The sequence below is a fragment of the Callithrix jacchus genome, chromosome 9 (genome assembly GCF_049354715.1).
Source record: "Callithrix jacchus isolate 240 chromosome 9, calJac240_pri, whole genome shotgun sequence".
In the NCBI taxonomy this organism is placed as follows: Eukaryota; Metazoa; Chordata; class Mammalia; order Primates; family Cebidae; genus Callithrix; species Callithrix jacchus.
Window position 1 is genome coordinate 109,345,857 of NC_133510.1, and position 15,538 is coordinate 109,361,394.

Sequence of the window (15,538 nt, forward strand, 5' to 3'; positions counted from 1 at the left end):
TCGTTCAATCAAGCTTGTCCATCTACAGCGTCTAAATAAAGTTAGACTTGGCTAGAGAGCATATTCTAAATAACTGGTTAGCTGCTTTTAACCAATGCAATTAGATCCCCATAAAAGGGGGAAAGGAGCCCATAAAATTAAAATAAAACTATCTCCCCCCTCAAAAAAATAAAGAAAAACACCCACACCCCTGCAGCTAACCTGACAACTACCTTCATTCACAGTGCTTTATACTTAAACCAGGATGGGGGACGTGAGTAAAAGCAGGAAGGGGCCGCTGCTTTTAAACTTTTCACAACAATCCAGATGATACTTTTAGCCTCTGCTCATGCTTTATGACAGTGAATCAGGACAAGATATAGATTTGCTAATGTGCATTTAATCACCAAAGGACTGAAGATGTCTGGGCTTTTTTATTCTGTAATGTTTCTAAGACTGCATCCATTAAATGCAAACAAAAAGGAAGAAGTCTTGGCAGAACAGGAGAAGTGATGCACACTTGATGATCGGATCAGTTTAAATATTATTCATGGCATATAGCCTAGTCCATGCTCTAGCTGTTTCTGTGGCTTGGGCTTCGTTGGTCTTCCACTGCTCCGCTACATCATTTGCTAATGGATCATCTGGATTAGGAGCACTTAACAAGGCCAGGATCAATAGCCGAACTGCGCGGATCTGCAGTGCTAGGGACCACTTATCTTTCAAAATACCTAAATATATTCTTCCCAACTTGTCTACATTAGGAAGATAAATTTTGGTCATGAAACGTACTTTAGGGGCTGCCATTGGGTATTCTTCTGGAAGGAATAGTTCAAGTTTAAAAGTCCCTTCCTCAAAGGGGGAATCCTGAGGGCCAGCAATGACCACATGAAAATAACGGGTGTTGCTCTCATCTGGTTCTGCTTTGATGCCAGGAACTGGTTCTGCCAGCAAACACTGGGTTTCCTTGATGATCCTGTGGGGCAGCCCGGCCATCTTGTCAGAACCCGAGTTCGGCCTCTGGTCTTGTCTCCGGCTCTGCTCACCTCACGCCTAAAGATTATTTTTATTTAGTATACCTTTGTGCACATTCTTTTTCTCTCTCTCCATTTAGAGCATTAAATTTAGTGTTCTGGGTGTTCAGAAAGTAACATGGCCTTGCAGATGATCTGACTTTTGTCTTTTCTTAAATGTTTACTTTGACAAAGCTGTTGTTAGGGATTCTTTTTGTACGTGAATTGTGTACAGATCACATTTCTGCCCCCAATGCCTCTTGAAATATTCTCTCTAACAATTAAAGGAGACTTGAAAATTTCATTTCAGAGAACATGTGCGTCTGTCCCGCTCAAGCCTGATCACTTTAAAGGTGGTAGGATAATGAGTAACTAAATGAAACAAATGTGAAGAGGAAGCAGAACAGTGTAGTTATATGCTGCATATGATCACAGAGCTCATGGAGAGGACTGAAGGGGGCAGAATGCGTGGGTAAACTGGAATAAGCGAGTCAATACTGAGTACCTGGGAATCAGAATCAGTGCTGTGTGATAAGCAAAGATTGAATGCAATTGGTCAGAGAAGGCCCATGGGAGAGGTGAAAGTGTCTTATCAGTTATAGCTGTGACAGACCCAAAAGGCAGCATCGACTTCTGTAACCTCAAAAGTAGAGGAGGACTAAGCAGAGAACCAAGTAATGAGGAAACAAGTGTTTTATAAAGAAGGTGGTGTCACAATTAACATAGACTCCTGTGGCCTCAGAAGCAAGGCCAGATTAACTCACAGTGTACTTTTTAGATGAGGGCATTTCAATACAGTCTTCTACTCTTCTACTGAGATATTCAAAGAATCTTAATGAAGTACCGCCTTCCTTTAAGCATTGTGAGGTCAGTTATATATCTTACCAGTAAATGTGCAGTGAGTCTGCACCCTCCAATAGAGCTGGGCTTTTGATCAAGAATCTCTGGAGCCGTTCATCCTTTAGTAGTATGCAAGATGCTGGCCAGGTGAAATTATTTAGTAATAACCTTCTAGACATCAAAGTTGTGAATGTGTTGTTTATTTATGAAGGCAAGAAAGTTTAGTTGGTTTTAAATTCATTTGGGGAGAAATAGGTAAACCCTGAAGTCTCCTTTCCCAAGTGGTCTAGGCTTCTAGGTATTTTAGAGTAAAGCCATGACTTACCTCGTTGATGCATAATGATGTTGCAAAGGGAAAACAGAGCTGAACATGGGTGCAGAATGTTCTTCTATGTGTCGCTGTATATTCTAATCACTTTTATAGATAAAGATAGGAAGAGACATTCACATATGCTGATTGAAATTATGTTTGGAATTAGACTTTCTATTAAAACCAAAATAACATATGCAAGCCTCTTCATCTATGTTGTAAATTCTAATGGAGGGAACTCACCAAGGGCAAATATTTTTATCTTGAGCCTTTTTTTCTCTGATGATTAGTGCATTTATTAGAAGATTGACTATTCCTTTTTAAAAAAAAATTCTTTAACAAAAATTATCTGACAGCCTAAGGAATTCTCAAGTTAAGTTTCATTTCAGTGTTCAGGCAAACCAAATTATTATATTTCCAGATTTCCTCCTTTTGCTGCCATTCACAATGAAGGAGGAAAAAGTGGATTCCTTTGATGTGGAGAGAAAAAAAAAAGCAATATATCACTTCCCTGAAAGAACATTTCTCAGTCTCTCATGTGAAAAAGGATTAGCACCTCCAACAAAGGTCCTGTGGATCACAGCATCGGGCAGCAATACCAAGCAGTACTCCTAAGGAGAGGAAAAACTGTATTTGAGCAAGAGTGTTTGTCCTGGCAAACAGAAGCTTTTTAATAACTGCAAATCTGAGATAATGGCATACACTCCCTAAATCCTTAAGGACCAGACAGCTAGTTTAAATGGAGTGAAGTCAACTTTTGTTTTACAATAGAAATCTAGTCTTATCAAAATGTAGATTTTTCAGTTAATGGTTTAGTCTGCCTATCTGTGGTTGATAAGGATTATGCATATATGGATAAAATCATTTGGAAAATTCATCCTTGACTCTCATACAAAAATAAGTTCCATTGTAAGGTAACTTGCTTCCGTTTTGCACTAATAAAAGTTATTCAATAACCTGCTGAATTAATTTATTAAGATTTTGGTTGACTGTTTCTTAGAAGGAAAGAAAACCTGCCCTGACTTTCTAACACATTAAAGAATCCTGTTACAGTAGACATAAAGAGGCTGTGGGAAGTAAGAAAATGGTAATTCATGTGTGACAGAAAAGCCAAGAAGAAAGCGTATCTGTAAAACAAGGTTTGGTTTAAAAGTTTGGTTTGGCTAGACCTTCATTTCTTAGTCCCCTTTTCTGTATTATCCTTTCTAAAATTGAGAGAGTGAAAAGAACCTGGTTTAAAGTAATAATAATCATACCTTGTACTCATGTAGTACTTGAGACTGTCTAAAATCCTCTCTACAAGTCCACAGATTTACACAGTCTGGATCGCTTTGGCTCTCTACTTTGCTTGATCCTGCTTGAATGGAAGTTTCTAAGGGGGAGGGGAGAAGGAGGCTGGTAGGGCTAACAGTATGAGCCCCATCATAAGGTGGTGTATGATGCCAAATGATCCATCAGAGTTTTGGTCCAAAACTGAAACTCCAGCAGCTCTTACTTTAATGTTAGAAATCAGGGTTTCTTCATCCACACAGACACCTTATTGTACAAAGATTTTATTGAATTGGCTTTTTTAGGAACAAATTTTGGTCTTCAGTAGCTCGCCAGTAACCCTCTGACCTTTCAGTAAATATCCAACTGAAACTTCGAAATTAGGGTATTTAGTGTTTTATGGCCCAGAATAAAAATCTCCAATTCTGTTTCCAAATAGTGTAGCCTCACCACATTTTATTAAGCTCTTGACACATTCAGCCGTGTGTATTTTGTAAAGTTCCTATGGTTATTGTTTTACAATAGCTGCTTCCAAAAGCATTGTAAGGGTTTCAATTAATCAGCCCTTTGTGCGCTTCAGACTATGCAAATTTATCACATCAAACCATTCAACTGCTCATGGGAAAGCCTTGTAAAAACTGTATTGTCTTCTAGCGCCTCCTCTCATTTAGAGTGATGTTTTAATAAGAAAGCTAATCAAGTTTTCTTATGCATTATTTATCTGTTAACATGTAAGGAAGAGCCGAATTAAAATTATGTCAACCGGGATATGGCAAGTGATGTGATAGATCTGGAAATGATTCAACAGCAGAACAAAGCCAATATGATTCAACAGTTTTTGTCTACTCCCCTCCCTCTGGGGATTATTTAAGGTGCTGGTGTGAGAAATAAAAGGAGGTTAATTCGAAAGCTGGAAAGGGGGAGGGGAAGAAAGGAATAACCACCTGTGTTAGCCTTAACATTTTGATTTAGAGATTTCATTTCTGAATGTATAAAAGCTCATTGAGATGAGTTTACTCAAAGCAAACCATTTCTTAATAGGAACAGTCAAACTTGAAAGCATTCCTGCTGCTTCTTTGGGCCCACTTACCACCATATTCATCAGCAGTAAACTATTCCCCAATAGATATCTGCAACCCCAGGCCTCATGAAAGTTATCAGGAGACAGTGTCTTGATGATGTTAAATGACCTGAACAACCCAGGAAGGAGTGAGCTGCTTTTCTGCCTCTCCAGCCAAAGTTAGTGCAACTGCAACTGCTCCTTCTATTCATTAAGTTGGTCTCCTTTGCTTTGCTAGTTTGCTTCCTGCTGAGAGTAATTAGGTTTCTTATATAATAATAATTCCTTGTATTTAGATGCAGCCTTTCTTTAAGGACCTTAAAGTACCTCTCAGACATTAGCTCATCTGTTCTTCTAACACAATTGCCTCATGAGATAGGTGCTAATTATTCCCGGTACAAAGAGCAAACAACTAAGGCTTACCAGAAAATGGTGCTTCCCCTGCACCCCCAAGGTAACACATCTGTTGAACAGCATTGAGTCAAATTAAAGTCACCTAATTCCTCAATTACCTGCTCTACATAGGTCTGAGAGTCCAAGGGGTGATGAATTCTTTACTGATGGCATTTCCCCCACATTTATAAACCCCACTAATACTGAGCATTGGTTGAGTGTTCACTCCTTTACTAAACATGGCTCTCTTCTTGCACTGTGACTGATGGAGAAAAACCACAGCAACATTTCACCATTCAGCGTAGAGAGTATAAAACTATAATATGCAGAATAAATAGCCTTGTCTAACGGCTAAGTAACTGCAGAAAGTGGAAGGAATAGTTTAGACTTTGATTAGGATTATTTCAGCAGACTATCCTGCCAGATGTGCTCCACATCATTTAGAGCATTAGAAAGTGGCAAGCTGAATTGTATAAATATATACAATATATTTACAGAGTTTTAATATTCACTCAGATGACTTGATATAAACTACCTCCACCTATCTGGAGTTGAGGCCCTGAACCTCAACTTCCTCACCTTCTCACCGTACTTGTCACACAATATATGCTTAGCAGTTGAGGGAAATGATGCCTTTTCTCTTTCCTCACTCAGAAAAGGAAGAGTGATAATATATATCAACCTCAAAGGGGTAGATTTAATTCAAAAGTGGTTACACTTAAAAGGTAGACTTGCTAAATAAACATATAAAAATTAAAGCAGATTGTGATATTAAAATGAGAACTGGCCACCAACAAAATTGAAACAATTTACTAGTCAAGTCTCAACACATTGAAGTCACATAAAAAAAAATCTCCTGAATTAGAGATGGCATTACAGTTATCTTCTGCAGTTGCCATTTGCTTTCCTGTCTCTATATGTTAATAGAATGCATTAGTTTTTTCTTCTTTTCTTTCTTTTATTTTTTCTTTTCTTCCTCTCTTACCTTTTATCTTTTCCTGTTTAAGATAGTCCTTTATACAGAGACAGTACACTAAAACCAGCATTTTTTAAAGGCCAAAAATGACTTTTGAATAAATTGTTGCTGTTTAGAATTAGGAATACTTTTTAAGTCAGGCATGGTGGCTCAAGCCTCTAATCCCAGCCGTTTGACTTGAGTCCAGGAATTCAAGACCATCCTGGGCAACATAGTGAGACCTCATCTCTACCAAAAAAAAAATAATAACTTTTTAAAAATTACGTAATGGCACACAACTGTAGTCCCAGCTTCTAGGGACGTGGTGGCACACAACTGTAGTCCCAGCTAATAGGGAGATTGACGTGGAAGGATCACTTGAGTGAGTCATGATTGTACCACTGCACTCCAGCCTGGGTAGCAGAGGAAGACCCTGTTTAAGAAAAGAAAAAAGAAATATTTTTAAAGACAATTAAATGATACATGAGATTAACTGGACTCTTCCTGAGCAAACCTATTCTTAAATGATTTCTGTGTTGTTTTGTGAAGCCTTGGAAGTAGAAATAAATTGGTGTAGGCGCCAGCAGTATCTGGGCATGATACAGAGAGCTGTGACAGTGGAGCTTAGATTTGCCTCTCCCGAGTGGATTGGCAGTCAGATTTAGACTCCCTATAATTCTTCCCCTTTACAACTTGAAATTAAGTTGGACGGTGATGGAATAATATTGTTTTAATTGTGGTATCTGAAGTCCCTTTCTGCTCTGTCTGTGATTACATTTTTTTTTCTTATTTACTTGCATTTATTAAAAGTTCTGTACTGTAGCCTGTGTCCAATTCCCATTTGGCCCTAGTGAGTGCATTAAATGTTCCTGAGCATGTTAAACTGGTGTATTTGCATTTTATTGCCAGGAGGTTGTGCTATAAACAATGGGGTTGGCACACCAGCGTGAGCCAGGGGATGAAATTTTATCTTAAAATCTGAAATGCTGTGTAAGCATTTAAGGTATGAATTGGTAATTGTTTCACAACAGCTTCCATTAGATATGGTTTATTTGTAGTCCGTCCTCTTTTCAAGGATCCAGGGGAGTGCGTTAACACACTGAAGCACACCGCATATCATTTACATTTTAAACCGGTGTTAAGGGAAAATGACCATAACTTTTAACACTTCTAAACATTGGAATGGACTTTATGCCTCTGTCCCTGGACAAAACAGTTTTAATCTTTCATTTGAAAATAAGAAAAGAAACCTTCCCGCTGTAATTAAGGATTTGAATAATTCTGAAACAGAGAAATGCTGTTAGAAAAGGAAAACTCTGGTTCTAAGATTGAGAACTCGCTTTCCACCCCTAATGAATTCAGTAAAATACAAACTTTTAAAAATCATCTGTCTAATTTGAGATTCGAGATCATCAAATTCTGTCTAAATATTTTGTTTTAACTTCTAAGCTCATTATGGTCTCTTTGTGTTAACTTGTATTAAAATCTGTCAGCTATGACTGGTCTCATAAGCACAGTCAGCGGACCAGAATAAGTTAATTATTTACTTGTGTCACTAGTGCTCTTCATCTAATGAAATGCACAGCTGTGTTAGATCTGCAGTTGGATGTGTAGCTTCCATTGTTCCACAAGTCAGCAGAGGGTAGAAGCCGCAATGATGGAGAGCCCTCAGTTCTTTCTGCTGTTCTGGCTTTCTGTGTCGATTTCATGGATCTTTTATCATTCACTTTCACACAAAACAAACAACACAGGGCTGTCTGCTATGGGAACCATCTTGGCATATGAAAGGGTTTTCAGGGCCTAAAGTAATTTTAAGTCAGCTAAGATTTAATTTTTGACTTACAGGTGCCCTTGGTTCAGATATTGCCAAAGCAGTTCCTATAATAGAAGGAAAAAAATCTGAAAGCTATTTACATGTATTTTTTAAACAAAGTGTCAGAAGAGGGCTGATAAGAAAACAACTTCCCCAGGAGGAAGCTCTGCACTAAATATTATTAATCAGATTTCAAGCAAAGGTATGAGAGATTCACATTTCAAGGGAACGAGCACTTTCTTCATTTTGATAACATAATAAAGTTGAATTTGCTTAATTAAATGTGTCAGTTAAAACTGAAAACACAAACCTCAAGTCATCTCTCCTCTTACCCACCCCAGTATAAGTACGTCATGCTCCCTTAGTCAGTTTCTGCACCTCAAGCTCCTCACTCCCGCCTTCTCTTGATGGAGGGTGGACGGGCAGCTTCCTCCTGGGCAGACACCTGCCTCCTCCTGTGAACTGCTGCTTAAGGGGTGCCGAGGTTTCTCTTTGGTTTTGTTTTTTAAGGGGTGTAGCCGAACCTTCCATCTCCTTACCAGCCAAAATTACATTCTCACCCAGGCTTGTCCCAGAACCGGCCCCCTTAGGGATTGCCGTTTTTAACATTTTGTTCACTGCTGAACAATGTTGTTGTCGGTGCACCTAGATTTACAATTTGATCTCTTTCAAAGTAGATTTCCCAGTAGCCCTAGGGTTTTGTCAGATAATTTCAGTGTGGATAAGATGGATTTTTGGAGGGAAGAAAGAAGGGTTACACACTCTGCTTGATTGAAATTCTAACATGTTGTAGCTGAATTTGAAATAAAACAAACTAAATGATTGTTTCTGTTCTTCATGTGGAAAGCATATATTTTTTATAATAATATATTTTATTTTAACCCAAAAGCCAATTTAAACTAACTACATGCTCTAGAATTCAACTCCACAAACTTATCCATATTTTTGGCAGCTACAAGAAATCAGAATAATAATCAGTATTACATAGGCAAATGGCATTCTTTTTCTTTTGACTTTAGATCCTGATGATTATAACAAATCACAAAAAGTTTATTTTAAAATAGTTTGAATAATTACATAGAGTCAAATTGAATGAAATATTTGAGAGCAGATTCTTTGCAATAGAGGCATATAGTTAATGACTACACAGAGAAAAGGAATTTTATCTTGTACTACAAATGTAAAAGCGTTTGTTTTCTTAGTCCAATGCCATTGTACACTAATTTTCTGATTCCAAATTATGGAGATTGAAATTAACAATCTAAATTATATTTCTACTCCTCTTCCCAAGAAAAAGAAATCAGAAGAATAAAAAGTTATTTAGCAACAAAATCTCCTACAGGTTAGAATAATATTAAGGGAGTAATAAAGTATAGTTAATTAAAAAGAGAATATTAATAGTGTATAGAGTTGGTAGGTTTTTGTTTTTTTGCTTTCATTCTTAGAATTCCATTTCTAATTCTAGCCTTTTTTTTTTCCAAGAATGATTTGACATTTAATTTTCTTGTTTAACTTTACAAGTTCAATCAAAGATCACTTTCCTAATGGGCTGTAAGCTATAGGAATTAAAATTCCTTTGGGCAGTTTAGACTCAGCCAAGGAAGCCCTGGCAAAAGTCAGCCAACTAGCCAGAGCACTGCAGCCTATAGGTAGACCTATTAGCATATCAGCCACACACGAGTACTTCCTGTCACTGTTTTTTAAAACCACATTGTAAATACACCCCTCATCTAATCATTTCTGTGTTTGGGGGTCAGAGAACTTAGATTCCTGTAATTTGGGTGCAGAACCCAGCAGATCACAAACTAGCTGATGAGGAGCAAAGCTGCTGCTGACTTAAAGCTTCAGGGATGGACCCAGGCCCAGGGGCCAGTGAAGCCGCTGCTCTTCAGTCTCTGTGACACCGGAGGGTGGGCAAGCAGCCCAACAGCACCATTGTGTGCGCTGCCAGCAGGACAGTCCACAGGCTGCAATGCCTTTCGCAAGGAGAGTCGTTTCTGAACTGTTTGTCTAGCAGGATTGTTGAAAATTACTTTTGTTAATCTTGATAGAGACCATCGGAAATTTTAGAGCAGTGGAAATAGAGATAGCAGCAGGGAGATCCCAATTAAGTACTGTATTCTTTCTTTCTGCCGATTTGCTTTACATGGCATGAAATCTTTTCTCCCCCAGGTGTTTGTGGCTTGATCGTCCCCCAGGAAGACATGCCGTTTTGTGATTCTGGCATCTGTCCGGACATCATAATGAACCCACACGGCTTCCCATCACGAATGACGGTCAGTTACCTGTAGGTTTTTCAGAGGCGCTGCCTTTAAGGAAGAAGCAGGCAGTTAGTTTAATTAGAGTGAGTGGAGGAGACGGGGATGCTGAAGCTGTTTTTTTAGATAGAGCCCTTTTGCCCCTTGCCAGATAAACAGACTTCCAGCCCCTGATGATTCTGGGCTACTCTCCTCTACAGAAAGAATGAGGAGCATGTCTATACTTCCTTTTGAGAGTAGAGGCTTCTGAGTGATGAATTTGCCCCTTAGCAAAAGGGAACTCCTTGTATTGAACCTAAATGGATCCCCCTTCATTAATTATTTTTGGTTTTCCTGGCTTCACCTCTTACCAGCTGTGTGGCCCTGGATAAGTTGCTTATCCTCCTTGTACTTCAGTTTCTTCATCTGTAAAAAGAAGAAATATAGAATTTATCTTATAGGGGTATGGAGAGTTATAAAATTAGATCACACATATCAAGCTTAAATACTGCTGCTACTAATTTATCACTGTTATTAATAGTGGTCGTTTCATATCCTTTTGGGGAAATAAGCAGGAGATGATTAAGCAGAGAGAGTGCTTGTACCACAGGGAGGTGCTCACTTAATTTGTTCACATCCCACAGGTGGGGAAGCTCATTGAACTGCTGGCTGGCAAGGCTGGTGTGCTGGATGGCAGATTCCACTACGGCACTGCGTTTGGAGGCAGTAGAGTGAAGGATGTGTGTGAGGACCTCGTTCGTCATGGTTATAACTACTTGGGGAAAGACTATGTTACATCTGGCATCACAGGGTAAGCATGTGATTGAGCCATTTTAAAGAAAAACAATGGTTTTACTAGGATAGGCCTTAAGGTATACTTTATAAAGTATACCTTTAGGCAAGCTTGTACAGCTCTTCTAGGATGGCTTTGAATTCGGCCTGACACAAATTTGTAAACTTTTTTTTAATACATTGTAAGATTATTTTTGTGTGATTTTTTTTCCTTTTCTTTATTTTATTTTTTAGCTTATCAGCTATCGTTGGTGTTAGTGTATTTTACGTGTGGCCCAAGACAACTCAGCTTTTCTACTTCCAGTATGTCCCAGGGAAGCCAAAAGATCGGACACCCCTCCCTTAAGGTGTAAGCATTAAGGCCTATATGCCTTAAGCTCAGTTTTTTTCAAGAAACTGAATACATGAAAATCTAAATTTAGAAAACTAACGATTAAGGAATGCTGTCCGTACTGGTAAAATTATAATTTAGAAAGTAGAAAAGATTTTTGGGAGGCCAATGCGAGTGGATCGCCCAGGAGTTTGAGACTAGCTTGGGCAATATAGTGAGACCTCATCTCAAAAGAAAGAAAATAGAAAATATTTGATTTACCAATATATGATTTCTACCCTATACCTACTTTTAAGGAACACACCAATTACATATAATGCCAAGTTTTTCTCTAACTGTTGAACTTTCCCTGCATTGATGTGATGAGTGTCAGAATAATTAATGCTTTGAGAGGTAGACTGAGGCCTAGCATTTGTTCACTAAAGATGTGCTAAGCACCTACTTAATATGTGCTAAACACTGAGTATATACCAATAAATGTTGTAGACATGGTCCCAGCCCTATGGAGCTGACCATTTAGGCGTGTGGCTAGACGTTAAACAATAACAGACAAAAGGTAACTTCTCATAGGGCCTACTGTGACCATCTATTTTAAAACTAGAGCCCCATACTGCCCATTTCCTGCTTTATTTTCTCTATAGCACTCACCATTTTCAAATATACTGCATAATAATACTATCATCTGTCTCCACAACTAGAACATGACCTCTCTGAAAGCAGGGCTGGTCTGTTTTGTTTACTGTTCTATTTCCAGGGCATAGCACAGGGCCTGACACACAGCATGCACTCCGTAAACATTTTTTGAAAAAAGAAATGCAGACAAATAAATATAAGTACAAATAACTCTCAGCAAAATGAAGACAGAGTGGGTGAGAAGGCCCCTGTGAGGAAGTGGATATGACATTTCACCTGAGAGATGAAGGGTGAGAAGGATAGGGCCTTCGAACAGTGTTTAATGAAAAGGAAAAGTCATATATAACACCTTGCCAGGGAAAGAGCTTGGTAAGTTCAGGGAACAGGAAGAGGCCAGCCTGGCTGCGGTGCAATGAAGAGGCAGTGCCAGTGTCCTGAGGTGACGGTGGAGGGGAAGAAGAGTCAGGTGACCAGGCTTGGGATCTTGTGTTAACCTGTGAGAAACAGATCCCTGTTCACAAGCAATGATTGTGAAGGGCAAGGTTCTGAAGCTGGTATCACTGTGGTTTTTAAAGGATCAAATTAGTTGCTTAAATTAAGACTCAGATATTTTATGCCAGATAAAACTCCAGGACCTAATGTTTACAGTGTTCTTCTGGGTTTTGTTTGTTTGTTTGAGACGGAGCTTTGCTTTCATTGCCCAGGCTGCAGCACAATGGCACTATCTCAACTCACTGCAACCTCCACTTCCCAGAGGGTTCAAGCAATTCTCCCGTCTCAGCCTCCCAAGTAGTTAGGACTACAGGCACGTGCCACCACGCCCGGCTAATTTTTTGTATTTTTTGTAGAGACAGGGTTTCACCATGTTGGCCAGGATGGTCTCAAACTCCTGACCTCAGATGATCCACTCACCTTGGCCTCCCAAAGTGCTGGGATTACAGTCATGAGTCACTGCACCCTGAGGTTTTAAACCACTTGAACACTAGTGAAACTCAGCATGGAAGCATGTGTGAGAACAGAGCGTGATTTTAGTGCTGCAAATAGAGTCTCCAGATGTGATTGAAAAGATTAAAACCTATATCTGTTAAAAATGTGGAGTGCTTTTAAAAATTGCCCATAAAAAACTATAATAATATGGATTTCTTAGGTGTATCACACACTTGAGATCCTGTAGAAAAATCACATTACAGGAAAAGAGTAATGGACCATTTCAGAAACGGTTCAACAAAATAATTGTGCCCATCTCAGAAAACACAGTTGTCATTGCTAAATTTAACCTTCTCTTCACTTCTCTACCCAGAAATAAGGCACATTTTTGGCCAGATGTTGACCAGAAAGTGCAAAACCATAGGATCAATTTGGTGGGCCTCATGAACATAATTTGTACTGAAAGAATCGGATGGGTTATATCCTGCTTGCCATAGATAATGGTTAGTCTATATCCGAGTCCACACTGCCTTCCTGCCTCCCCCCCCCGACTCAGCCATTTATTTTCTTTGCCATTTATTTCAGTGGCAAAGTTTGAGAAGTACCGTTTAGTTGAAAATTTCTGAGGGTATGCAAACACGTTATCACCCACCAGCTTTCAGCTTTAGTTCATTCTTGAACATAGGTAGGAAGGAAAATTGCATATGGCTTTACTCTGTGGTTGATGGAATGGCATTGGGTAACAGAGTTTCATAAATTCTACCATGAGCAACCCTACTATTGAGGAATAGAATCATTCACTGTTAGAACTGGAGAGAATCTTGTTCTGACCACCTTCTTGTACAACTAAGAACACTCAGCTAGAGAGGTTGTATAATTACTTTACTATGTGACAAAATCAAGACAAGGACAGGGTCTCTCGATACCCTCCCCATTGTGCCTTCTACTCCACTCTGTGTCTTCCACGAATGGGGTTGTGCTGAAGTCAGCAGAATGGCCTGGTGACTGAAAAAGCCTTGGCTCACATTGCTGAGAGTGTGATCAGGGACACCGAGCAAGCAGGAGCCAAGCTTTGTCTTTGCCTCTCTGCTATGTTTGTTGTTTCCTTTGCTTTTTCTACTCTTCCATCATGCCATAGCCCAGAATTTACTTGTTTGAAATCTGACCAGTGTTGCAGGGAGAGCCCTAGATTTGAACCCCCACTGTACCACTCACCAGCTCTTATCTGACCTTTCGGGCTCTCAGTGCCCATGTCTTCATCTGCAAAATAGGGGTGACAGTTCTTCCTCCCCAGATCATTGTATGGATTAAGTAGCACATGGTAGATTCTTCCTTCCCTTTGAAGAAGAAAGTTTGAGGCAGTTACAAAAATTTTAGGGCATCAGTGCTCTGGTTGTTCTTGCTCCAGACTAATGAGAAAAAGGTTTCTTCTGCCAAAGTACGTATGTGTTCACTCTCTTTTTAAACTCTTACTACAGTTTTTCTAAAGATTTATTAAATCAGTTATGTAATAGACATTTATTGAGCACCACTTGTGTGCCAGGCAGGGTCACAGGTGCTGGAGCCATAGTGACAAAGGAGACAAAGTGCTTACCTTTGCAGAGTTCCTTCTTGTGGAGAAGACAGACAATAATCAGAGAGACAGTAAATATACACTGCGGTATCAAAAGGAGCAAGTGCGCCAAAGGGTCAGTTTGAGACAGTGCAGGAGTGGCGATGCCAGATGGGAGGAGAACTTTTTTAGATGCAGTGTTCAGGGAAAGTCTCTTTGTGCAGGTGAGATGTTTGACAGAGCCATCTAAGCACCTGGTGGGAGAGTGTTTCAAGCAAAAGAAATGGTAAGTCAGAGGCCCCAAGAGAGGAACAAGCTTGCTACATGTGAGGAGTAAAGAAGAGGCCAGTTGTGCTGGAGTCGAGTGAGTTGAGGGACATGGGAATAGGAAACAGTGAGGTATGCAGGAACTGGATTATGTCTCACCATATGGTCATAATACAGAATTTTAGTAATACAGATTCTGAGTATGATGGGAAGCCATTCGTGAGTTCAGAAGAATGACCTATTGTGATTTACATTTTAGAAAGAGTCCCCCTGGCTTGTTACACAAAGAATAGATTGTTGAGGGATGAGAATTGAAGCAGGGAGATGAATTAGAAGATTATTTCTGGTAGCCCAGGCAGGAAAGGATGGTAGCCTGACCAGGGAGGTCACCCTGAAGGGATCATCCTATACACACTGTTTCCCAACCTGTTTAAATGTCTATTTCTTTGTAAAACCATTTATCTTTGAAATAGCTATCATACTTTTCATCTTTTCAGAACTAGTCTTTTCATTCACTATAGACTGAAAATCATTCTTATCCAATCAGTCATAAATGAGTAAGAACCTGCCAGTGTTGGGTCCAAAGGCCGTCTCTTGCTAGGCCAGACTTAGTTTCTTAACCCACAATGCTTGTCTTTCTTTCAGAGAGCCCTTAGAAGCATATATCTATTTCGGCCCTGTGTACTATCAGAAGCTGAAACACATGGTACTGGATAAAATGCATGCCCGAGCCCGGGGCCCACGAGCTGTCCTTACCAGGTAAGAGAAAAGTACTTACAAAAAGAATTGATGATACATTCAAGTCTACCTTGTATTTTCCAGATATGGCAAAAAACAGACTCAACAAAGTTTCTGTTTTCTTGAAATGTCAAAATTTGACAAGTTTGGCGTTAAGAAAATCATATATGTATGATTAGTAAGAAAAAGTAGCAGCCAATTAAAAAATTATTTCACAAGCACAAGAGCAAACCCACCATATGTCTTGCCAATGAACTCCTAACACAACTATTTACTGTGTAAATGTCTGCAAATATGGTCCTGTTCATCAAGGTTCATATAAGAAGATGTGTACATATATACCCACACACATGATATGCCTGCATGTACCCATGTGTACACAGAAGACACATGCATACATTATTTGGTAGCATAAACCACACATGTAGT

The 15,538-nt window shown here is 39.3% G+C and overlaps 1 protein-coding gene, 1 long non-coding RNA gene and 1 pseudogene across 8 annotated transcripts in view; 1 reads left to right on the forward strand and 2 right to left on the reverse strand.

Moving 5' to 3' along the window:
* POLR3B (RNA polymerase III subunit B) overlaps positions 1–15,538 on the forward strand; it is a 144,209-nt gene that overhangs the window by 119,681 nt on the left and 8,990 nt on the right. For all 7 annotated transcript variants that reach the window (XM_078337180.1, XM_002752939.7, XM_017976339.4 and 4 more), the window contains 3 exons: positions 9,805–9,908; positions 10,514–10,680; positions 15,017–15,130. In XM_078337180.1, the coding sequence (XP_078193306.1) occupies positions 9,805–9,908; positions 10,514–10,680; positions 15,017–15,130 (385 nt within the window). The remainder of the gene's footprint in view (positions 1–9,804; positions 9,909–10,513; positions 10,681–15,016; positions 15,131–15,538) is intronic.
* LOC100406125 (ubiquitin-conjugating enzyme E2 N pseudogene) lies at positions 401–992 on the reverse strand (annotated as a pseudogene).
* Positions 9,814–13,898, reverse strand: LOC118144428 (uncharacterized). The gene is made up of 3 exons (XR_004729241.3): positions 13,768–13,898; positions 10,241–10,295; positions 9,814–9,941 (listed from the first exon to the last, which is right to left on the reverse strand). It is a non-coding gene; the product is annotated as an uncharacterized LOC118144428 (long non-coding RNA).